The sequence below is a fragment of the Anomaloglossus baeobatrachus genome, chromosome 5 (assembly GCF_048569485.1).
Source record: "Anomaloglossus baeobatrachus isolate aAnoBae1 chromosome 5, aAnoBae1.hap1, whole genome shotgun sequence".
In the NCBI taxonomy this organism is placed as follows: Eukaryota; Metazoa; Chordata; class Amphibia; order Anura; family Aromobatidae; genus Anomaloglossus; species Anomaloglossus baeobatrachus.
Window position 1 is genome coordinate 437,920,054 of NC_134357.1, and position 24,722 is coordinate 437,944,775.

Consider the following 24,722-nt stretch of genomic DNA (forward strand, 5'->3'; position numbering starts at 1 on the left):
CCAAATCGCGGCAAAACGCGTGCGTTTTTTGCCGCGTTTTTTCGACGCAGGTGCGTTTTTGTGCGTTTTTAGCGGCCAAAAACGCACAAAAACGCAGCGTCAAAAAAACACAGTGTGTGCACATAGCCTTATAGTCTTCTATAAGCTCAGCTCAGTGTTACCATTGTGGAACCAGTGGTACTGCCAAAGTGTTTCAACAACTGGTTTCAACACAACAATTCCAGGGCGCATGTTCCTCATGCTACTGTGCGCAGGTTGTATGGTCAAAAAATGCTACTACCATGACCTGCAGCGTATCAGGACTTTTCTTTTCATTATTTGTTGACAATTGCAGAGGGAGCTGCCAGCAGTGGATCTTGATGATCACAATGCCCATGCATTTAGGGTACCTTCACACTTTAGGGATGCAGCAGCGATCCGACCAGCGATCTGACCTGGTCAGGATCGCTGCTGCATCGCTACATGGTCGCTGGTGAGCTGTCAAACAGGCAGATCTCACCAGCGACCAGTGACCAGCCCCCAGCCAGCAGCGACGTGCAAGCGACGCTGCGCTTGCACGGAGCCGGCGTCTGGAAGCTGTGGACACTGGTAACTAAGGTAAACATCGGGTATGGTTACCCGATGTTTACATTAGTTACCAGCGTACACCGCTTAGCTTAGCGCTGGCTCCTTGCTCTCCTAGCTACAGTACACATCGGGTTAATTAACCCGATGTGTAATGCAGCTACATGTGCAGGGAGCCGCGCACACTGCTTAGCGCTGGCTCCTTGCTCTCCTAGCTACAGTACACATCGGGTTAATTAACCCGATGTGTACAGCAGCTACATGTGCAGAGAGCCGGAGCCGGCAGCACAGGCAGCGCGAGAGCTGTGGAGGCTGGTAACTAAGGTAAATATCGGGTAACCACCTTGGTTACCGATGTTTATCTTGGTTACAGCTTACCTCAGCTGTCAGATGCCGGCTCCTGCTCCCTGCTCGCTTCATTTGTCGCTCTCTCGCTGTCACACACAGTGATCTGTGTGTCACAGCGGGAGAGCGCCTTTGAAGAAAACGAACCAGGGCTGTGTGTAACGAGCAGCGATCTCGCAGCAGGGGCCAGATCGCTGCTCAGTGTCACACACAGCGAGATCGCTAATGAGGTCACTGCTGCGTCACAAAAACCGTGACTCAGCAGCGATCTCGGCAGCGAGCTCGCTGTGTGTGAAGCACCCCTTAGTGTGGCAGAACATTCCTCGGACAACCATGAATAACCTCGCTGATGGCAGCCAAGGTTTGTAAGTGCGGGGTTCCTACACATGGCGCTCATACTTGACAGTGAATTATTCAAGATGTTTTGAAAATTCTGTTTCCATATTTTTTTCATTTGCATACCATTAAAATGTCTATCCCTCCTGTGATTTCCAGATCTCCATGACGTGTTCTTTGCTATTGGACATTCAAGATTGAGGAGTGTATTTTGTATTCAGGGTTGGTGGAAAGCTCCATGACACCTCCAGTAGGCACGTACTGGCTGCAGTGGCCACCTGAGTCTTGCCTATGTGGCTGACCTGTAAGACATCATCATCATCATGCACACAGTAGAGAAATGTTCAGGGAGCCAGAACAGAAGCCTGTGGAGTTTTTGTAGCTATGTTGTATTCTGTGCCGCCATATGGCGCCACAATGTTGGGCTGAGACTGCACCTACGCTATAGCATCATGGCAGGGGTTCACCATTTTAAGTATAAGTATAACCCAGCGTGTAACAAACGTGTGCATTATTACAACTCCCAACTATAATACCGTCACGTGCACAAGGTATAAAACGGAGACATGGCTGAGATTATTAGATGACAACTGTGGGCTGAAGATTTCAGTATCTAGTTTTATTTTATTTATTTGTTGCGGTTTAAGAATTTTGCACAGCAAATAAATAGGAGGTTAATCCTGGTACCTGAGTGGTGATTGAGCGCAGCATTACTGATGTCAAAACATATTGGAATACCCTCTGGTGGCAATTACTAGACTAAGGAAATGTAGATTTAAAGCCTAATTAGAGCAGAAATGCTACGAGCGCTGTATTTAATCCCCTATGCTTCAAAAAGTGAGGCTGAACTGGAATATCAACATGGCCAAGCTGTACTCTGCGCAGAGAAGGAGTGGCCATGCTACCTCCGGAGCCGACACTCCTGACTGTCCCCCCTCAGTTATCAGAAATCCCAGGGGGTTGGAAGGGGAAGGTTAATAGTTTGTACTGATTTGGAAAAAAATGGTTATTTCCATAACAAGAAAAAAAAAAATCCTGCCACATTTGTCTACAGGTTGCATCTGGTATTGCAGCTCATTGATTAATACAGTAATTGGCACTTCTCACATAGCGAGATCGCTGCTGAGTCACGGTTTTTGTGACGCACCAGTGACCTCATTAGCGATTTTCACTGTGTGTGACACTGAGCAGCGATCTGGCCCCTGCTGTGAGATCGCTGCTCGTTGCACACAGTGCTGGTTCATTTTTTTGGACGTTGCACTCCCGCTGTGAAGCACACATCGCTGTGTTTGACAGCGAGAGAGCAACGATCTGAATGTGCAGGGAGGTGGCGTCTGGCAGCCTGCGGTAAGCTGTAACCAAGGTAAATATCGGGTAACCAAGCAAAGCCCTTTGCTTGGTTACCCGATATTTACCTTGGTTACTAGCGTCCGCCGCTCTCAGGCTGCCAGTGCCGGCTCCCTGCTCCCTGGACGAGTGGCCGGAGTACACATCGGGTAAATAAGCAAAGCGGTTTGCTTATTAACCCGATGTGTACTCTGGCTAGGAGTGCAGGGAGCCAGCGCTAAGCGGTGTGCGCTGGTAACCAAGGTAAATATCGGGTAACCAAGCGCTTGGTTACCTGATATTTACCTTAGTTACCAAGCGCAGCATCGCTTCTACGCGTTGCTGCTGGCTGGGGGCTGGTCACTGGTCGCTGGTGAGATCTGCCTGATTGACAGCTCATCTGCGACCATGTAGCGACGCAGCAGCGATCCTGACCAGGTCAGATCACTGGTGGGATCGCTGGAGCGTCGCTAAAGTGTGACGGTACCCTAAAAGACATGGCCTTTGGACAAACGTGGTGCTGCCATGTGTTGTTTTTTTTTTAAGTTGTACAATCATGAAATGTTTTTTTTAATATTTTTTTAAATACAGTTTTAATCCTTTACAGTTTTCAAGCTCTGTGCTGTAAAGTCAAGAGTAGTCCCTGTACAGGCTTATACAATGTGGATCACTGTACAAGTCACTAGTGCGACCGCACTTAGAATACTGTGTACAATTCTGGTCACCGATATATAAGAAGGACATAGCTGAACTGGAGAGGGTGCAGAGAAGAGCGACCAAGATTATTAGAGGAATGGGTGGGCTGCAATACCAAGACAGGTTATTAAACTTGGGGTTATTTAGTTTGGAAAAACGAAGGCTTAGGGGGGATCTAATCACAATGTATAAATATATGAGGGGACAGTACAGAGACCTTTCCAAAGATCTTTTTACACCTAGGTCTGCGACTGGAACACGGGGGCATCAGCTACGTCTTGAGGAAAGAAGGTTTAATCATAATCACAGACGAGGATTCTTTACTGTACGAGCAGTGAGACTATGGAACTCTCTGCCGCATGATGTTGTAATGAGTGATTCACTACTAACATTTAAGCAGAGCCTGGATGCCTTTCTTGAAAAATTTAATATTACCAGTTATGTATATTAGATTTTATGACAGGGTATTGATCCAGGGAACTAGTCTGATTGCCGGATGTGGACGAAGGAAGGAAATTTTTTCCCCATTGGAACTTGTTTGCCACATTGGTTTTTTTTTGCCTTCCTCTGGATCAACATGTTAGGCTACGGGTTGAACTAGATGGACTTAGAGTCTCCCTTCAACCTTAAAAACTATGATACTATGATACTATGATCATTCTCTTCAATTGTTTTCTTCTGCGTAAGGCTATGTGCGCACGTTGCGTTCTGTCCCTGCAGAAATTTCTGCTGCGATTTGAACAGCACATGTGCGCTTCAAATCGCTGCAGAAACAGTCCGTAATGAAAAGCCGATTTCATGCGCTCTGGATGCAGCCCCTCCCATAGACAGAGCGGAGGCTGCAGCCAAAGCGCATGAAAGAAGTGACATGTTGCTTTTTAGAACGCAGTACTTCGGCAGTAGCCAAAGCGCTGTGTTCTAATATGCCACGTGTAAAAATCATATAACCCTTTAAAATTACAAATTTTATTGATACTTATTAAAATCCACAATCTTTGTGCAAATATTGAAGAAAATAAAGAGGGAAGAAGGTAAATGCTTACCCTTTATGATGGCCCTCCCTCCTGTCCACTAGCTACCGCGGGGGTCGGCACCCTGATAGCTACGAAAATGGCGCCCCCACTCAGCGGTGGCTGACCCTGTAATATCCCTCAAATAGCCCTCAAAAAGGTGGTAAAAAACAGATGAAGTCAAGGGTCATAAACAGGGTACACTCATACTTCAGTGGACAGAAAGATTGGGACAACCACACATGAACACCAGGTTCATACCACCTCCAATGTCATTGGTGATCCTGGGGTAGTAGTACAGACCACCGATATCAAATACACTAAGTGTATAGTCCTGTACGACCCCAAAAGGCAATGTAAATAGCAGGTGCATACATTAAATGCCCAAAATTACCCCTTGGTATGCACATTTAGGAGCTTAATGGTGTTTAGTGCAATAAAATACACATATTTATAAACACACCTTGGCCTCCAATGCTGACTGGTGTAAACGGCCGGTTTGCTCATATACAGAATAAATCAGCGCATACCTGGTGCAGTTGCCTAAGAACAACCAACTATGATCATTGAGGTTAGTCAAATAAATACATCAAACACTTATCGTGTGAGGAGGGTTCATGTGTGGGTCCCAGAATTGCCCCAGTTCTGCCTCAACGCGTTTCTCCGGACACGGATCATCAGGAGGCTTGATACAAGACTTGCCAACCGGTTTCAGGACAGCATAATGTCAGGATAAGCCCCCTTATCCTGACATTATGCTGTCCTGAAACCGGTTGGCAAGTCTTGTATCAAGCCTCCTGATGATCCGTGTCCGGAGAAACGCGTTGAGGCAGAACTGGGGCAATTCTGGGACCCACACATGAACCCTCCTCACACGATAAGTGTTTGATGTATTTATTTGACTAACCTCAATGATCATAGTTGGTTGTTCTTAGGCAACTGCACCAGGTATGCGCTGATTTATTCTGTATATGAGCAAACCGGCCGTTTACACCAGTCAGCATTGGAGGCCAAGGTGTGTTTATAAATATGTGTATTTTATTGCACTAAACACCATTAAGCTCCTGAATGTGCATACCAAGGGGTAATTTTGGGCATTTAATGTATGCACCTGCTATTTACATTGCCTTTTGGGGTCGTACAGGACTATACACTTAGTGTATTTGATATCGGTGGTCTGTACTACTACCCCAGGATCACCAATGACATTGGAGGTGGTATGAACCTGGTGTTCATGTGTGGTTGTCCCAATCTTTCTGTCCACTGAAGTATGAGTGTACCCTGTTTATGACCCTTGACTTCATCTGTTTTTTACCACCTTTTTGAGGGCTATTTGAGGGATATTACAGGGTCAGCCACCGCTGAGTGGGGGCGCCATTTTCGTAGCTATCAGGGTGCCGACCCCCGCGGTAGCTAGTGGACAGGAGGGAGGGCCATCATAAAGGGTAAGCATTTACCTTCTTCCCTCTTTATTTTCTTCAATATTTGCACAAAGGTTGTGGATTTTAATAAGTATCAATAAAATTTGTAATTTTAAAGGGTTATATGATTTTTACACAATACCCACCCTCGTTTCTATATTAGTCTAATATGCCACGTGGGCATGGATTAGGCACAATCTTCATAGATTGTGCAGGGGACGCATGACGCATGCAGTTACGCTGCGGTGCAGAACGCAGCGTAACTGCATGAAAATATGCTACGTGGGCACATAGCCTTACTTTTACTTCATTGATCACTGATACATTGTAACGGACTGCTGCTGTGTGAGCACTGAAATATCACTCGGAGGCTGTAGCTTGGTTTTGCTGCACGTTTGCGTGATTTTTGCAGTTTTTGTACTGCAATATGCGAGCATAAGCAATAGGTGCTATATATCTACTTGCAATACCCTCCCCCCTTTTCCTAGAAGTTTTTGGGGTGCATTATGGCCTGGGGTACCTTGGTAGATGCCTGTAGTTTGATTTCTCCATGACACATTTGATACCTAATTATGCTCTATGGCTGACCGGCTCCTGATCTCCATCAGTAACACACTGTGCTGGAGTCAAGCACTGTTGCTCATTAGAGCCATAGAATAAAGTGGTGTCCCTTAGTCAATATAAGTCCCTGAGCCAGGTCTGTCTGCCTAGATATAAAACCTTCTGTTCAACACTTATTTCCCTTCCCAAGAAAACTTGGTGACAACCAGTATGACCGGAGGGCCCCACATAGCCTCCCTCACTCCTAATAAACAAATGTATTTACTCTTCATTTTATATTTCCTGTACATTTTTTTCCTAGGAAAAAAAATAACAACGTTAAAGGCCACCACCTTGTTCCAGAGGCAGCATTTTGTATTCCTATTAATATCCTATGTCTTTTTTTTTTAAGAAAGTCTCGTTTCTGAAACAGAGCTCCAAAACTCCTGTATTTACATAATTAAATGTTAAAATTCTCCCTTCCTGCAGCCACCACTAGAGGGAGCTTACTGCATACATTGTGACTGAGTTCAATATATAAACAGTATGCAGAAAGCTCCCTCTAGTGGTGACTGCAGGTAGTGACAATTTTTTTTAAAACTTTTTTTTTTGTACATTTTTATGGTAATAAAGCCTAATCACTATATAAATGGCTTACAACTTCTTGATATGCTTTGTTTCAAGATATGTGTTTCACGTCAGTGAGTGAAGACTCTTATGTATGCTCAATGGTACATAGATAGTCCTGTTCTCACTAGACACAGTTGTATCCAGTGTAGACAATGGTTTGTTACCCACTCAGCAGCAAATGCACAAATCTCTCTGCAATTTTGCAAAGGTGTTTAAAGGGTTATTCCCATCTTCATAGTTGGATAATGTCAGATAGCGCTTAGAGAAACGAGCACGTCTACAATTTGACAATTATTAAAATTTGCAGGAGTACTTGAGATATTCTTTACTTTTCGTTTGTTTACAGCTGGTCGCCTAGGAGACAGACCACTGCACTTGTTTAGCTTGTAAGCCCATTGCGGAAACTGGGCAGGCGTGCTCCAGTGATCTTGGCTAGCATCAAAACAGTGCTTACAAGTCAATTTATAGAGCTTCTAAGCACTGCATGTTTTGCGGTCTAGCAGCTGTGAACAATCTCCAAGACAGTGAGTTCTAAACAGAAGAAAAGCCTTAATATCTTAAGAAGGACTGTGAAATTTTATAAGCTGTAACTTGTAAAATTGTTTATATTTACAAGAATTATCCAACAATTCCCATATATGAAAATCCCTTTAGGGTATGTGCGCACGTTGCGTTTTGGCGTGACAAAATGCTTTGTTTTGGATGCATTTTTGACAGTACGTTCCCAGTTGGCTCTGCTACATCCCCATAGAGCATGTCTGGCTGCGAGACAGTCGCGTGATCAGAATGAACTTCACCCGACTTCATTGTCATCGTGCAGCTCTGTGTGCCGCGGCCTGATTTGCAGCCATCGGTGAAGGACTCGCCAGTGACCGCAAATCCCCTGAGTGACTGAAGTGAGCCGCGCGATCAGCGGTGCCGTCACTCAGGTTACCTGCTGCCAGCTGGAGTCCTCCACCCAATCACCGCAAATCACCTGAGTGAGGGCACCGCTGATCGCAGGGCTCACTTCAGTCACTCGGGCAAGTTGCTGTCACAGTTGGAGGACTCCAGCTATGGCCGCCCGCGGGTCACCTGAGTGACTGAAGTGAGCCACCCGATCAGCGGTGCCGTCACTCAGGTTACCCGCAGCCACAGCTGTAGTCCTCCACCTGAGACAGTTGGAGGATCCAGCGGTGGCTGTGTGTAACCTGAATTACGTCACCGCTGACAGCGCGACTCACTTCAGTTGCTCTGTGGAGCTGACAGAGACCAGTCTTGGTCTGTGGCTGCTCTCTGTCGGCTTCTGATGTAGCAGAGCTGGATGCGTCGTGGGACCTCGTGTGGATTACGCCAGACCTGGAGGGCTGTTTGGGGATTTTAATAAAGTGGTGAAAGAGGGTGATTTTTTTTTTTTTTTTGTCTTTTACTCCAAATAAAGGATTTTTTGGGTGTATGTGTTTATTTTCTTTAACTTACAGGTTAATCATTGGGGGGTGTCCTTATAGACGCCTGCCATGATTAACCTAGGACTTAGTGGCAGCTATGGGCTGCCATTAACTTCCTATTACCCCGGTTGCCACCGCACCAGGGCAGTTCGGGATGAGCCAGGTAGAGTCCCGGGACAATCGCATCTAGTGGATGTGGCAATTTCGGGCGGCTGCTGGCTGATATTTTTAGGCTGGGGAGCTTCCCATAATGTGGGGCTCCCCATCCTGAGAATACCAGCCTGCAGCCGTGTGGCTTTACCTTGCCTGGTATCAAAATTGGGGGCCCGCACGTTGTTTTTTTTATTTATTTATTTATGCAACCAATCATAGGTGCCGGTGGGTGGGGGAAGCAGTGTATACGAGATGGAATAATGAGCGGCCGGCATTTTCAAAAATGGGAGAAGCCGCCGGAGCAGTGTGACAGTCGTGCAGCGCCGCGCCCGTGATCGGTGAGTATGAAAGAGAGAGGGAGAGAGACAGACATCGATTTCAATGAGCGGAAAATGCACCCAAAACGCACAAAAGAAGTGACATGCTGCTTTTTTTAAACACATCGATTTTTGTCAAAGTTTTGGCATCCAAAACGCTGCGTTTAAAGACGCAACGTGCTCATGGAATTTGCCGACTTCTCATAGACTTTGCTGGGGACGCAGAACGCATGCGTTTATGCTGCAGTTCAAAACGCTGCGTAAACGCATGAAAAGCGCGACGTGCGCACGGACCATTAAGGCTTCTTTACATGCTGCGCTTTTTTCATCCTCGTATTTTTGCTACAAAAAAAACAAGCATTTTACCAGCAAAGAGTATGAGATTTCTTATTTTCTTTGAGCCTTGGCTACGTGCGCATGCTGCAGTGTTTTTTTTCTCATTTTCTGGTGCACTTTTATTGTCAGAAAGTTCTGACTTGACTTCCCAACAAAGTCTATGAGAATTCACATTTGCTGTGCGCACATTGCAGTGTTTTTGTCTGCAGTTTGTCACAAACTCCTGACAAACAAAACTGCAGTATGTTCTATCTTTTTGCATTTTGTCCCTGCGTTTCTCACTAATGATGGGAGGAGTCGCAAATCAATCCCCCACTGACTCTGGGTTGGCAGGGGATCCTGGAATCTGGCCGGATACTGGTCCCCATATAATCTATGGGGACCTGAATCCGGCGCAGAGAGGTAGGAGCAAGCACATCATACTTACTAAGTCACCGACACGGCTGACACACTGCTCCCGCGGCCTCTCATTCTTTCAGGGCAGCTCATTTAGGCTCATACATATTCACTGCTTCTCCCACCCACTGCCGTCTGTGATTGGTTGCAGTCAGACGCGCCCCCATGCTGAGTGACAGCGTGTCTGACACTTCCAATCAAGGGCCTGGTCTGCGGGTTTATCGTACAGTAAAATAAACAAAAAAAAAAATTGGCGTAGAGTCCCCCCATATTATGATACCAAGCACAGATAAAGCCACAGCTACAGGCTCATAGACTTTGCTGGGAGTCAAAAGTGAGAACTTTCTGACAACAAAACTGCACCAAAAAACGTGACAAAAACCACAGCGTGTGCATAAGGGTTTCCTGATGTGAATGAGAATCCTGAGTAGGCCGAGGCCACACGGGGCACTACTGCGATCCTCGCATGACACTCGGCTCACGCTGGCAGCACATTGGGAGCCGTGTGTCATGCCAGTGGCACTGCAACTGAGGTCCGATCATGCGATCGGATCACACCTGCGGAGGGAAGGGCCGGTGCTGAGGAGGGGAGGGAGGGATTTATCTCCCGCCCTCTCTTCTCCGTAGCCGGCTATTGCCATTCTCGCCCTGCACTCGCGGTACACCGGTGCAGTGCTATTTTTCTCTCGCCCTATACACTTGAATGGGTGCGAGAGAAACCAGGATCGCATTACAGTCGCAGCATGCTGCGATTGTTTTCTCGGTCCGATTAGGGCTGAGAAAACGCTCATGGGTGCTGGCACAGAGTAATATTGGTCCGAGTGGAATGTGATGTTTTATCACATTCCACTCGCTCCGATTTTTATGCCGTGTGGCTTGGGCCGTATTATGAGTATTTTCTCCTTGCAGATTTGGTGCAGATATTAATGCAGCGTTTTTTTCTGCAAATTTCACCTATTCTATTGAATGAGAAAAATCTGCTCCAAAAGATTCGTATGCGTGAGATTTCTGACATTTCCTAGCTTTTTGCTCCTGTAAAAAGCAGCTTTTAATTTGTATGAAACTCATGGAAAAAAAATGCTGCAAAAAAAATAAAACACACAACGTGTGAACATAGCCAAAGAGTGTTTGGTTTTTTTTTTCTTCAAATCTGTAGCCTGTCCATTCTTTCAATGTTTTTTGCAGCGTTTTTCCTTCAAATGAATAAGGAAAAAATAAAAGTAAAATCTCATAAAAAATGTGTTCAACTGACTTTTTTTTTTAATTATGCGCTTTTTCTGCAAAACCTCTGTGGGGTTTTTTCTGCTGAAAAATCTGCTGCAAATCCGCATTGTGTGCACATAGCCTTAGCGGATCCAGTTGTGTCCAGTCTGCCGAGTCGAAGGCTTATTCCCATCTAAACACAGAATTGGTTATATATTGAATAGATTACAGTAATAATAATAATGGTGTCTGAGGCTGGATATAGCCTCGTCACTTTCCGCTTTCAGGGTCACTGGCGGGCATGTCCTAACCTTACTCTGTGTCCTCTTACATAATTTTTTGTATGCAGTTTCCTCTTACTTTCTTCTTGGAGGCAGTGGCTATGCTGCTGTTTACTTGTCTCACTTGGCAGAGATGATCATGTTTACCCCGGCGGCGCGCAAAGCTCCCACATGTCCCATCTATAAATGGAAACCTTGCCCTGCCTAGTCCTGCTCCACCGGGACCTACTATACATGCGAGTCTCGTTAGCGCTCGTTATTGCTGATTTATGTGGCTGACCCTCATGGTGTGGGAGGGGGATAACCTGTACCGGTTCCCTGCGGTGGGGTTACTGAGTAACAAACCTCAGTAGGAGCTAGATATAATAGTGGGTGGTCACCCAGCTTTCCCAGGAGCAGATAAACACTCTGTATCTCCATGTTGAACTGTTCACATTGGACCATTAGTTGCATCCCATGGGTTCTATATCGCTGCTGGATAAGCCCACATTGTGTGATGTGCGGCCTCCTCTGATCTGCATTTTCATATAACCTTCATATTAGATGAATGGGGATAAGGTGAAGGGTTCGCCATGAACCACAATGCAGTTGGGGAATTGCCCCCTGTGTCATGGACGCTTGCAGCAGCCCTGGCTTATTTGGGGGGGAAAGGGCTTTGTATTGAATATATAAAATCAGTTACATGCTTATCCTAAACAGGGGATCTCTCTAGTAAAGATCCTCTCACTGCATTTGCCAGTCAGGAGTCAGGGAAAGCTGGGTGACCGCTCTCATGGTGGGCATATTTTAGTCACTCGGCTTTTCAAGACTCACCAATAGCTTTTCTCCAAATGCTATTCCTGTACATCTGGATGGTAAGGCTACTTTCACACTTGCGTTGAAAGGCATCCGTTACATTGCGTTGTGTGACGGATGCAACGGATGAGTTGCATATAATGGCACAACGGATGGTACAGAAAGCTTTTTTTTTTTTTTCATTACAGTTTTACCAGTGGCAGACTATTGTGAACGATCAGCTGATCGCTCTCAAAAGCCGGCTGCCGGGCGCTCAGCTGATCGCTCTCAAAATCTGGCTGCCGGGCGCTCAGCTGATCGCTCTCAAAATCTGGCTGCCGGGCGCTCAGCTGAGCGCTCTCAAAATCTGGCTGCCGGGCGCTCGGCTGATTGCTCTCAAAAGCCGGCTGCCGGGCGCTCGGCTGATCGCTCTCAAAAGCCGGCTGCCGGGCGCTCGGCTGATCGCTCTCAAAAGCCGGCTGCCGGGCGCTCAGCTGATCGCTCTCAAAAGCCGGCTGCCGGGCGCTCAGCTGATCGCTCTCAAAATCTGGCTGCCGGGCACTCGGCTGATCGCTCTCAAAAGCCGGCTGCCGGATGCTCAGCTGATCGCTCTCAAAATCTGGCTGCCGGGCACTCGGCTGATCGCTCTCAAAAGCCGGCTGCCGGATGCTCAGCTGATCGCTCTCAAAATCTGGCTGCCGGGCACTCGGCTGATCGCTCTCAAAAGCCGGCTGCCGGATGCTCAGCTGATCGCTCTCAAAATCTGGCTGCCGGGCACTCGGCTGATCGCTCTCAAAAGCCGGCTGCCGGATGCTCAGCTGATCGCTCTCAAAATCTGGCTGCCGGGCGCTCAGCTGAGCGCTCTCAAAAGCTGATCGTTCGGCCACCGAGAGACAAAATAAAGTTTCTGTGATTTAAAAAAAAAAAAAAAAAAAGATGAGCATGCTCAGTGAAAAAATAAAGGATTCTGCTGCTCAAAAAAATGTTACTTGCTGCGTTCCGCCCGGCGGAAGCAACGCCGCGCCGGCCAGCGGAAGCAACGCAGGTACTTTTGGCACAATCCGTCATCCATACAAGTCTATGGGAAACAGCAGAATCCGTTAACGGATTCCGCTGTTTTCCAAAAGGGCGGATTGCGCCAGAAGGTAATTAACGCAAGTGTGAGAGTACCCTAACCAATATGGCCACCATTAAAGGGAGACAGTCACTGCCAAACCTCCAAGTAAACTGCTAGTACAGTCACACAAGGGGACATGGCCCCTATAAAAATCACATTTGTCCAACAGATTTTACTGATTTTTGTTGTCCAGACAAATTGAACTCCGTGTGTAAATCAGGGCTTCTCGGGGCACCCCTGCCATGGCCACGGGCTCTGTGCACAGTTATTCCCTTTGATTAGGAGGCGCACTACTCCTTATCTTGATTGAGGGCGCTCGCTTGCCCAGAGCGGTTCCTTAGCTGAATCTCACGTGCGCACTGACACTCCTGGGCCCCAGTGTCGCACACACAGTAGTTAGTACATGCGCTCTCCTTCTTCACTCCTGACTGTAGAACGGCCACTCCAGTGAGGAAGGAGAGTACGCATGCACTAACACTGTGTGTGCCACTGGGCCTCAGGAGTGTCAGTGCGCACGTGAGATTCAGCTAAGTAACCGCTCTGGGCAAGCGAGCGCCCTCAATCAAGATAAGGGGCAGTGTGCCTCCTGCTAATTGAGGGGGCAGGATGGTGAGTGGGCCGATGGGCACTGAGGAACCCTGATTTACATATTACATTTTTCTTTTATGGCGTGGGCGGCAAAAGTAGTAAAATCTATAGTACAGGAAGCATTTTTATAGGCACTTTGTTCCCTACATGTCTGCACTAGCAGTTTAATAGGTAAGAAATTCCTTTAAGGCTTCTTAAAGGGGCTGTCGGCATACTTTTCTGGACTTTTGAGTGGTAAATCTGTCACAATATGGAAGTAGTGGGCTCGAACTCTAGTCCTAGGGTATTCTCCTTTTAGTAAGTAATGGTCTAATCCCGGCGCTCAGCTGCTTGGGACCCCCACAATCCTGAGAGTGACTAGGCCTCAGGACTGCATTCACGTCTTCGTTCTCACCATGGTGACGCTCCTGGGCCAACTTCTGAGGTAAAAAGGTCAGCACTGCGCCCACTTCACCCTCTTGTCCCAAAGATCGGACCCCCCGGGGATCATGAAGTGAAGTATTTTAGCGACAGCCCATCTGCTGAGATAGGAATACCCTTCAAGCCGATTTGAGGCTTAGTAGCCTGACAACCTCTTGTGGAAGCTATACTTTTAGTCCTTTTGGTAGTCGGCCCAGAGTCCTGTAAAACATTTTTCCTGATCTTATAGAAGAGGACGACCCGCAGATATATATTTGGAGATGACCTTGACTATCTAATCGAATATTCCTCGGGCACCATTTGTATAAACAGCCGCCGAGGCGCTTGACATAACCGACAACCGGATCACGTCTGCTACATCTACTATTCTCTTCCGCTTGCCAGCCACAAAGATTTCTATTCTTTGTACATCGGCCCGGGGGAAATCTGTTTCTATTTTTCTGTTTTGTTTAAGATGTATTTTGGAGTTGTCATTTGCTTCCCCCCTCCCCCCATCATTCCCTCCCTGGGGAAATTAAAATGGCTGCCCCATTAAAATTACACAGGTTGTCATGGATACCGTTGCTTTCAAAATGTAGTGAGATGTAAACTTTTACAAAATAAAGTATCGTTTTTATGGGGAAAAAAGAAGGAAAGATGGTGAAGAAGACTAATCTTAATGCGATTGCCTTCAGGGGATTTTTAGTAACCGCTCACTGGCTGACATCCCACGCCGGGCGGCCAAACCCATGTTCACCACTTTGTTCTAGAAGATGGAGGGTCTAGATTAGAAATGACTGAGGGCACAGAACTGTCTTAAAGGGATATGCTTAAATATTTAAAGGAATCTTGTAAGATTTTTAATGGTCTAATACTGTATACTATATTGAGCCAGGGCAAAAACAGCGCCACACCATTGTTCACGTTGCACCACAGCTTCATTCACTTTAATGGGGACAAGCGGCAAAATACACCCGCTGGACCACTCTTGAATAAAGGATCTTGATGGAGCCCGGTTGCCACTGATAGAGCTGCCTGTATCTTATGTATGGCATTTTATCGTAAATTTTGGGCACACCTCATCCTCTTTCTTTTCCAGTTGCAGTGGGTGTGAGGTGGGAGTTCTCCCAGACGTCGCCCCCGCAGGAGGATTGAGCCGTGGTGAAGATGCAGTAAACGTCTGGAGAGCTTGAACCGCAGCAGAGAAGGATGAACAGTGAGGAGGAGTTTTTCGATGCCGTCACAGGTAAATGGAGGGCACGTCCGAGGTGACATGTTGGCGTGACAGGTGAAAAAGATAAGCGTCATTAAACCGCACTTCATGATGCAGAAGATTTGCTGGAAACTCTAGCGTAGATTTCCCATGGGGGGTGGGGCATTGCGATCTTGGGCTGAAAGGACATCATCTTGCATTTACTGTCTTTTTATGTACTTAACGCTTCCAGATTTCTGCTGACAGATCTCAATGAATGTCGGGGTGCACATGCAGTCTGATGTTTATTGGGGCTAGGTATAAAGAAATGGACAGGTCTGATGGCTACCCGTCGTGTTGCCCCAAAATAAGTGGTAACACATATCCCCTTATCTAAAATAAAATACAAGCTGCTGCAGCGGCGAAGCCCCAAAATAAGAGTGCACTTGTTTACTTTTTGCCACCGCTTAACTCCTAATTGATCAAAGTATATTATTACTGCAACTCTCTAGGTGACTTTCTGGTAACTCTTCAAAGGAAGATTACAGCACCGGGCACTTTAGAGAGCCAGGGTTCAGGGTATTGCCAACAGCCTTGGCCATTGGACAATCACCAGTCACCAGCAAAGTTATAGCTCTACATTTACCCCACTTTATTATAAGACGTTGGGTCACGCGATCTCCAGTCTGTAAACCAGTGCAGTACATGTGCTATTGTATGGACAGGAAGTCTCTCTGTGACTTCCTGTGTACTGCGGGATGATTCCTTGTCCATCCCACCCTAGTCCCCCTGCCTCTCTGTGTCTTCCCTGCAGCTAAAGAAATGGGTGAAGACTTAGGAAACAAATAGAAAACTTGCTTTCCATAGCAGCCAATCATAGAGCAGCTCTTATTTGTATCCTGGTCTTGAAAAATAAACTGTGCTGTGATTGGCTGCTTTTTTTGTTAGTTGATAAATCTGATGGTTTTTTTTTTCGTTTTAGATAAGAGAGTAATTAATGATAGGTGAGACCAATGGACGTTGCAACCCATATTATACACTCTATATCAGGGGTCTCAAACTCGGCTGGGTGTATGGGCCGCACAGAGGAAAAAAATAATTTGGGGGGCCGCATTCTTTGCGGGACAAAGTGACATTTTTATTGGTACCATATATATTTTTTTACACACCTTGGGATCACTGATTTTCAACATTTTTCACTTGTTTATTATAACAAATGTGCACATTCTTTAGTTAAATATATAAAAAAAAAAAATTGATGGTAAAAAAGTCATGCCTTATTTTGTTTTTTTTTTTTTTTACATTTTATCCCTTTCTTGTAACTAATAGTGTTACAATTATCACTATATAGAAATTTTGGCCAACATCTTTTAGTAATGTCCCCATTCTATAGTAATGTGCCCACCTTGTCCCCATCCTATAGACATGTGCCCACCTTGTCCCCATCCTATAGTAATGTGCCCACCTTGTCCCCATCCTATAGTAATGTGCCCACCTTGTCCCCATCCTATAGTAATGACCCCAGCCTTGTAATGTCCCCATCTTTTAGTAATGTGCCCACCTTGTCCCTATTCTATAGACATGTGCCCACCTTGTCCCCATCCTATAGACATGTGCCCACCTTGTCCCCATCCTATAGACATGTGCCCACCTTGTCCCTATTCTATAGACATGTGCCCACCTTGTCCCCATCCTATAGACATGTGCCCACCTTGTCCCCATCCTATAGACATGTGCCCACCTTGTCCCCATCCTATAGACATGTGCCCACCTTGTCCCCATCCTATAGACATGTGCCCACCTTGTCCCCATCCTATAGACATGTGCCCACCTTGTCCCCATCCTATAGACATGTGCCCACCTTGTCCCCATCCTATAGACATGTGCCCACCTTGTCCCCATCCTATAGACATGTGCCCACCTTGTCCCCATCCTATAGACATGTGCCCACCTTGTCCCCATCCTATAGACATGTGCCCACCTTGTCCCCATCCTATAGACATGTGCCCACCTTGTCCCCATCCTATAGACATGTGCCCACCTTGTCCCCATCCTATAGACATGTGACCACCTTGTCCCCATCCTATAGACATGTGACCACCTTGTCCCCATCCTATAGACATGTGACCACCTTGTCCCCATCCTATAGACATGTGACCACCTTGTCCCCATCCTATAGACATGTGACCACCTTGTCCCCATCCTATAGACATGTGACCACCTTGTCCCTATTCTATAGACATGTGACCACCTTGTCCCTATTCTATAGTAATGTCCCCATCCTGTAGTAATGGGTGGTGGGGGCAGTGGCGGCGGGTGAAAGGGGGCGCTATAATTTACCGATCGCTCTCGGCTTCCTTCCACCCACAGATGCCGGAGTGAAGGTGAGGGGGTGGTCTCCGGCCCCAGATCCACAGTGATTGGAGAGATCGGTCACAAGGCCCGTCTCTCCAATCAGAACTGGGGGTGGGTGAATCTGAGGTCACCCTGCTCCAGCCAATGATCGGTGCTACAGCTGCACTGATCAGGGCTGGATTTCAATGTTACAGCCATTTTCAATGGCTGTAACATTACAGTGGCTGTGATTGGCTGACGCCGCACAGCCAATCACAGCCTCCGTAGGTCCGGGGAGGAGACACCACCCCTCCTGAGGTTCCCTCCTCCCCGATTCTAAGGTATTTGCTATTGGCAATGCAAACGGCGATCGCAGCCACCGGGGCTGCGATTTCGCCATGACGTACTGGGTATGTCATGGGTCCTTAAGTACCAGGGAGCCATAACATACCCAGTACGTCATAGGTCGCTAAGAGGTTAATGTGCTGTCCTTCACATACACAAAAAATAAAAAAACACCATTCTTCTCACCTGTCCCGTGTTCCCTCGGCTCATCACCTCTGCTTCTCGCTGTCTGCAGGCCGTGCCCCGGGGACTATCGCGGCCGGTGCAGGGACCGCAGCCACTGGCAGTGATTTATGTCAGATGAATGTTTTGCCGGCGCTGCGCGCACACAGTCCTTGCTTCTGAGAGCGCACTCCGGCAAAACACTCATCTAACAAAGTGCAGACAGTGGCTGCGGCCCCTGCACCGGCCGCAATAGTGACCAGGGGCACGGGCCTGGGGCCGCACGAAGCAGCCTGACGGGCCGCATGCGGCCCGCGGGCCGCGTGTTTGAGACCCCTGCTTTATATAGATCTAAAACAATACTTGAGACCATGCTGTATACACATCACATAGAAGACATTGAAACTGTTGTGTACACATAAGACAGGATACACTGAGTTTTCGGTGTATGACTCCCATAGGATACATGAGATATTGCTGTATAAACATTACGTAGGGTACCCCAGGATTGATTGTGCTGTATATAAATTACATAAGATACACTAAGGCTACTGTGTATACATGTAAAGGATTCACAGAGACTACTGGGTATACATTACATAGGAGACACCTGAGACTGTTGTGTATACATCACATAGGATTCACTGTGACTGCTGTATATACATCACATAGTATACCCTGAGTGTGTTTATATATACATGACATAGGATACATGTAGACTACTGTATATACATCACATAGGGTACACTGAGACTGTGCTGTATATAATGCACATAAGATTTACTGAGACTGCTGTATATTCTTCAGAAAGGATGTCCTGAGACTGCTGTGTATATACAGCACATAGGATACAAGGAGACTGCTGTGTATACATCATATAGGATTCACTGAGGCTGCTGTACATATATCATATAGGATACTCCAAGACTTTGCTGTGTATACATAACATAGCATACACAAAGACTGCTGTGTATATCTCATAGGATACACTGAGGTTGCTGTATGTATCACATAAGATACACAGAGACTTTCCTTTTTGCATCAAATAGGATGCACTTACATCGGCATCATGGGAAATTTAATCGGCATTAGGATACCATTTTGGAGGGGAAGGCGGAATCATGATGTCAGACAACCCATACAAAGCACATCAACCAAAACAGGTAGATACAAGGCCTGTACCCGAACACCTATATTATTGGCTTGTGCTGGGATTTTTATATTTGTTATGTTTGTTATATTTGTTGCTGCAGTGCTTTTTTAGGAATGCAGCCTATATATATTTATATATCATACAAAGTAATGTATCTAAAGAATCAGGTTCTCCTACAATATAATGCTAGTCTCTTCTTTGTGGACTAGACCCATAATGCTGCCCATCCTAAGCCTCCTGGTTCATCTATACTACTTCACATGTACACTGGCAGAGCCGCCTGAAAGAATGGAGAAGTTAACACAATTCTGAAAAAACAATTTCCCTTTCACTATCTTCTAAAAGCTATGGTATAAATCTAAAAAATAAGCGCTGATAGTGTAACACCAGATGACAGGTGCAGTATATACAGGAGATATACACTCACCTATTTTGGTTGTGAGAGTCACAACCACTGATAAGCGTAAGATAATGGCGTCTGCTGCAGCCCCACGTGGATGAGCGTTCAAAATGGAGTAGAGAAGGGGTTAACGCTGCGCAAAAGCCAAATGAAACTGTAGAGATGTTGATGAATAATATCTTTCTTTTATTTCATCGGTCTACACGTTTCGAGGTCGAAACCTCTTCCTCAGGACCAGTACATCAACAAAAGCATGCTTTTTGTTGATGTACTGGTCCTGAGGAAGAGGTTTCGACCTCGAAACGCGTCGACCGATGAAAGATATTATTCATCAACATCTCTACAATTTCATTTGGCTGATGCGCGGCGTTAACCCCTTCAAAAGCTGCGGTATGTGAGATCTACTGTGGTATAATAATGGTTTCTGTTAGAGAATGACTCTCAACCTATCACAGAGCTCTAGTCCGGATGCCATGGGTCACTGTCCATTACTTTTATAACTAGGGCCTCTTTGACATACAGATAATTAATAGGCCTCCGCCTACCATGTGCCCTCTAGAATACTTTCAGTACTTGAGACGGGGGTAGAATTGTTACGGTGCTCACTTTATTAGTTTGTCCGGAGGCACAACGACCTGTGTATTTTTCTCTGTAGGGATCCCTTGAATGCTACAGCTGCTGGCAATTCCCTTACGGATTATGCCGAACTTAGTTAGGTTTTAGCCACATTTCTCCTTCTCTCAGAAAACTCCCAGATATATTGCATCAATACTATTTACCAAACGGATAACATGTTCTGGAATGTTCTGTACCCCTTCATCAGATCAATGACCCTGTGCAGTCCAATTATTAATATCCAACTTCATATGGCCAAAAGGTGAAGGGTTACACTGATCACAATAGACAATAATTAAAGCACAGACCTCTCATAAACAGTGCCAGCATAATATTAATAATGTGTGACCTCCATTACTTCACTTGCAATGTTCCTTATATTATGCAGAGAAAACTTTATAAATGACCAGATAATCTCATTGGCATCACTATCAGAATTGGCCAGTGACATGTGGGTTTTTGGCAGGTGGATCATTTCACTGTTAACATTCTCCCTCCTCCCAACTTCTGTATCCAGTGTGAATGCCATATTACATGGAATTGGGGCACAAACTATGGTTTTATGTATTTATGAGCACTGTGTTTACAAGTCCTCACGTGCCTGGACATCTTGTATACTTTAGATGTTTTTGTCAATCGGGATGGCAAACCTGATATGTAGTTTACCTTTTTGTTGGAGTTGAAATGGGAAAAATTCCATTGTGCAGTGTAGGCATCACTGAGCCACCACCATACGTTACTGTAGGCATCACTGAGCCGCCACCACCACCGCCATGCGTCACTGTAGGCACCACGGAGCCACCGCCATGCGTCACTGTAGGCACAACGGAGCCACCGCCATGTGTCACTGTAGACAGGATGTTCTTTTCAGTGTATGCTTCATTCTTCCTCCTTCAGACAAACTGCTGACCTATAGGCTAGACACATACCATTTTTGTTTCACTGCTTCATAAAGCAGAAAAAAATCCATTGTAGTCATCACTGAGCCCCTGCCATGCATCATTGTAGGCATCCATAAGCCACTGCCATGCGTCACTGTAGACTTCACTGAGCCACCGCCATGCGTCACTAGACTTCACTGAGCCACCGCCATGCGTCACTGTATGAATCACTGAGACACTGCCATGCTTTATTAAAGGCATCACTGAGCCACCGTCATGCTTCCCTGTAGGCAGGATGTTCTTTTCAGTGTATGCTTCATTCTTATCTATATCTTATCTATAGGTTAGACACATACCAGTTTTGTTTCACTGCTCCATAGAGCAGAAACCCAAAATCGCTGTGGCTTATTTATTTGGTTCTGAACATTGGAGACTACTTTTCTTGTGCTTTGGGCCAGTAGAGATGTATGGTTTGTTATTCCGGCATGGAGATCTTCCGTGTTTAGTATGCACCCACTATGCAAACTGAAACCCCACCGCCTGCCGCCACCAGTCTTACTTCATGTGTATTGCAAGCACTTGAGGGTTTTTGACCATCTGCCCCCTCGGAACTCTGGTGGCAGCCGGTGACAGCTTCCTCTTTCTGTCACGTCCAGGTTGTGCAGCCAATGTTCCTATAACATTAAACATAGGAACTCTGCTTCCAGCTATATTTCTAGGAACAGTCAATTATTTTGCTATCGTTTTGGATATTTTTTTTTTCCCCCACCGGACAATTGTATCATTGCTTGTCTTTTTGGACCACCATTTTGTCGTAGCCATATTTCTAGCATGTAGAGTTGAGCAAAAAAGATGAAAGCACTTCAGTCCAGCAGCCATGGTGGTAGTTTATGGCCGCTAGACCAGAGCTCTGTGACCCGCCTCCTCCCTGCGGTTTCCCTTTCTGATTATAAGCCCGGTGCAAGCGCTAAGTATTGTTCCCCAAAGATTGTATTGTAGAACTTCAATGACCTCTCTACCAGGGTGCTTTTGCTCAATTACCCTGCACTGAAACGTCATTCAGTAACCTATCCAAAAACCAAGGTGCAGAGATAAATGTGTGTTATTGGCTACGTTCACATGCAGCTTTCAGGCTGCGGCATTTAACCACTGCGATCTTTCTACTGTTTCCCTGCACATTTGCTAAATGTTGTGAGAAAACAGCTGGAAGTTTAAGGGATTGTACAGGTAAATAATGGAAACACTGCGACGGGACAGCTCTGCGGTGGATTTTTAGTTGCAACATGACCGCTTCATGTCAATTCAGTCGTATGATGGGTCAGAAAATGGAGTACGGACAAAGCTCCGTCCACTTACAATTGGCCATAGCTGTTGACTGGCTTTTGACAGGTTATTTATGAGTCTATACTCTATTGTGATCGGTTTGACTCCTTTACGATTAGGCGTTATTTTAAGTAAAGTCTAGTATAAATAGTTGGACTGCACAGAGTATGGTATACACGTCACTGATGATCAGGGCGAGGGGTACAAACACCCCAAAACACTTATATTGGCAAAAAAAGGATTGACGCAACATATCACTTTACTCTAGCTTGCCTATTATGTGACAGAGGGGTCTTTGGGGACACATTTGGGCTGTTCTTCCACCTCTGCACCTTTTTATAGCTTTACTCCAGTCCATAGGTGCTTTCCATAAACACTATGTGTCCCAGCTATGCAGGATTAGGTAATTTCTGTACTGCCATATTCATGTATCCGTTCATCTTCAGCATAATAAGGGTTAATCTATTTCTGCAGATCTTGGCTAATAACCCAGTAGTGTAGTGGTGAGGGGGAAGTGTCTCGGAGCATGGGATGAGCCGACCCGAGTGTTGCACATGTTGACAGGTTACTAAATGTTATGTGCTGTCACCTGCCTATTCCCAGCCGCTTGGGTTCCTCATTAAGTGGGTGCACCCCGTCATTCTGCTTCTTTGTTTTCCCTGAGTTGACAGAACTTTTAGCACATCGCACTTAACTGCCTAAAATATCGCTGATGCAAATTTCCTTCAAATATCTTCACTTGTGAATTGAATTATTTCCAGGAGCAGTAATAGAGGAACAGCTCTTTAGAGTTCCATTCAGTTTAACTATAGATTGGAGTTCTACATCGGCCAACTTTACAGTGTTGGTTGTAGTTGGGACTCTCCCCAATGATAATGGGGAAAAGGGGTCAATTTATTCATAAGCCTCCAGGAGAAATGACAGAAGAAGAACACTTTGTTTTCTTAAAAAAAAAAATAATAAAATTCAAGGGTTTAGTAAAGTAGGTAATTAAATTGACACTTTACACCATATACAGTAGTGAGCAGACGTTTTAGGCATGAGTGAAAAAAATTCTGCAAAGTAAGAAGGCTTTAAAGAATAGAAGTTTTAATGGTTTATTTTGATCAATTCATAAAATACAAAGTAAATGAACATAGATAAATCTACATCAATATTTGATGTGACAACTGTTTGCCTTCAAAACGGCATTCTTTATAGTTACACTTGCACAGTCAAGGATTTTGGAGGAATATAGTCAGATGTATGAGTAACGATTATAGGAAACAGGTAATGATCATTATCATATGTAGGTAGAAACACAGCCATTAACTAAAACACCTGTGTAGGAAGCTTAAAGCTGGGTGAGGAACAGCCAAACTCTGCTACAAAGGTGAGGTTGTGGAAGACAGGTCACACACCATAGAAAGACTGAGCACAGCAACAAGACACCAGGTAGTTATACTGCATCAGCAAGGTCTCCCAGGCGCAGACTTCACAGCAGACTGAGGTTTCAAGATTTGATGTTCAAGCTCTTTTGAAGAAACACCATTGTTGAAGACCATAGATGTAGCGGTCTGCTGAGAAAACGTAGAACTTAGTGCAGCAGATGAGACACATCAAGCTTACTTCCTTTCAGTAACCAGCAGTGCCATCAGCTCAGACCTGACAGCAAGCTGTGGGATGCAGGCATATTCACCTACTGTTCGGTGAAGCCCGGCCAAAATGGGTCTTCATGGAAGAATTGCAGGCAGAATGCAATGTCTTCTTCGTGGAAACCAGTACAAGTGACTCTACTTTTTCACAAAACTATAGGAACTGGGGTCCAGAGGGTGCTCTGGACTGATGAGTCAAAATGTGAAATATTTGGCTGTAACAGAAGGCAATTTGTTGACCAAAAGTCTGTAGAGCAGTACAATGAGTGCAGAGAACACTGAAGCATGGTGGAGGGTCCTGACAAGTTTCGGGCTGCATGTCAGCAAGTGAAGTTGGGAATTTGATCAGGATTAATGGTGTCCTCAGTGCTGAGAAATACAGACAGGTACTTACCCATAAAGATGTACCATCAGGAAGACATCCAATTGGCTCCAAATTTATTCTGCAGCCGGACAATGACCCCAAACATACGGACAATGTCATTAAGAACCATCATCCATGTATGAAAAGTAATTAGTCCTGGAAGTGATGATCTGGTCTCCACAGAGCCCGGATCTCGACTGATATCTCAACTTCATCAAGTCTGTCTGCGATTTAACCAGAAGGATTTGTACAAATGACATCCACAGATCTGAGGTTGGTTCTTCATGATGTTTGGAAAAACCTTGCCGAGTTTCTTCAAAATCCGTGTGCAACTGTATCTAGAAGAACTGATGCTGTTTAGAAGACAAAGGGCGGTCACAGCAAATACTGATTTGATTCAGATTTCTCTTTTCTTCATTCCCGTTGCGTTTTGTTATTTGATAAAAAAAATAAACTATTA

General features: G+C 45.6%; 1 protein-coding gene across 2 annotated transcripts in view; it reads left to right on the forward strand.

Annotated features, from left to right (window-relative positions):
- The window catches only part of OSBPL2 (oxysterol binding protein like 2), a 113,934-nt gene that overhangs the window by 50,745 nt on the left and 38,467 nt on the right, over positions 1-24,722 (forward strand). For both annotated transcript variants that reach the window (XM_075350401.1, XM_075350402.1), the window contains exon 2: positions 14,959-15,105. In XM_075350401.1, coding sequence (XP_075206516.1) covers positions 15,069-15,105 — 37 coding nt within the window. In that variant the 5' untranslated portion in view covers positions 14,959-15,068. The remainder of the gene's footprint in view (positions 1-14,958; positions 15,106-24,722) is intronic.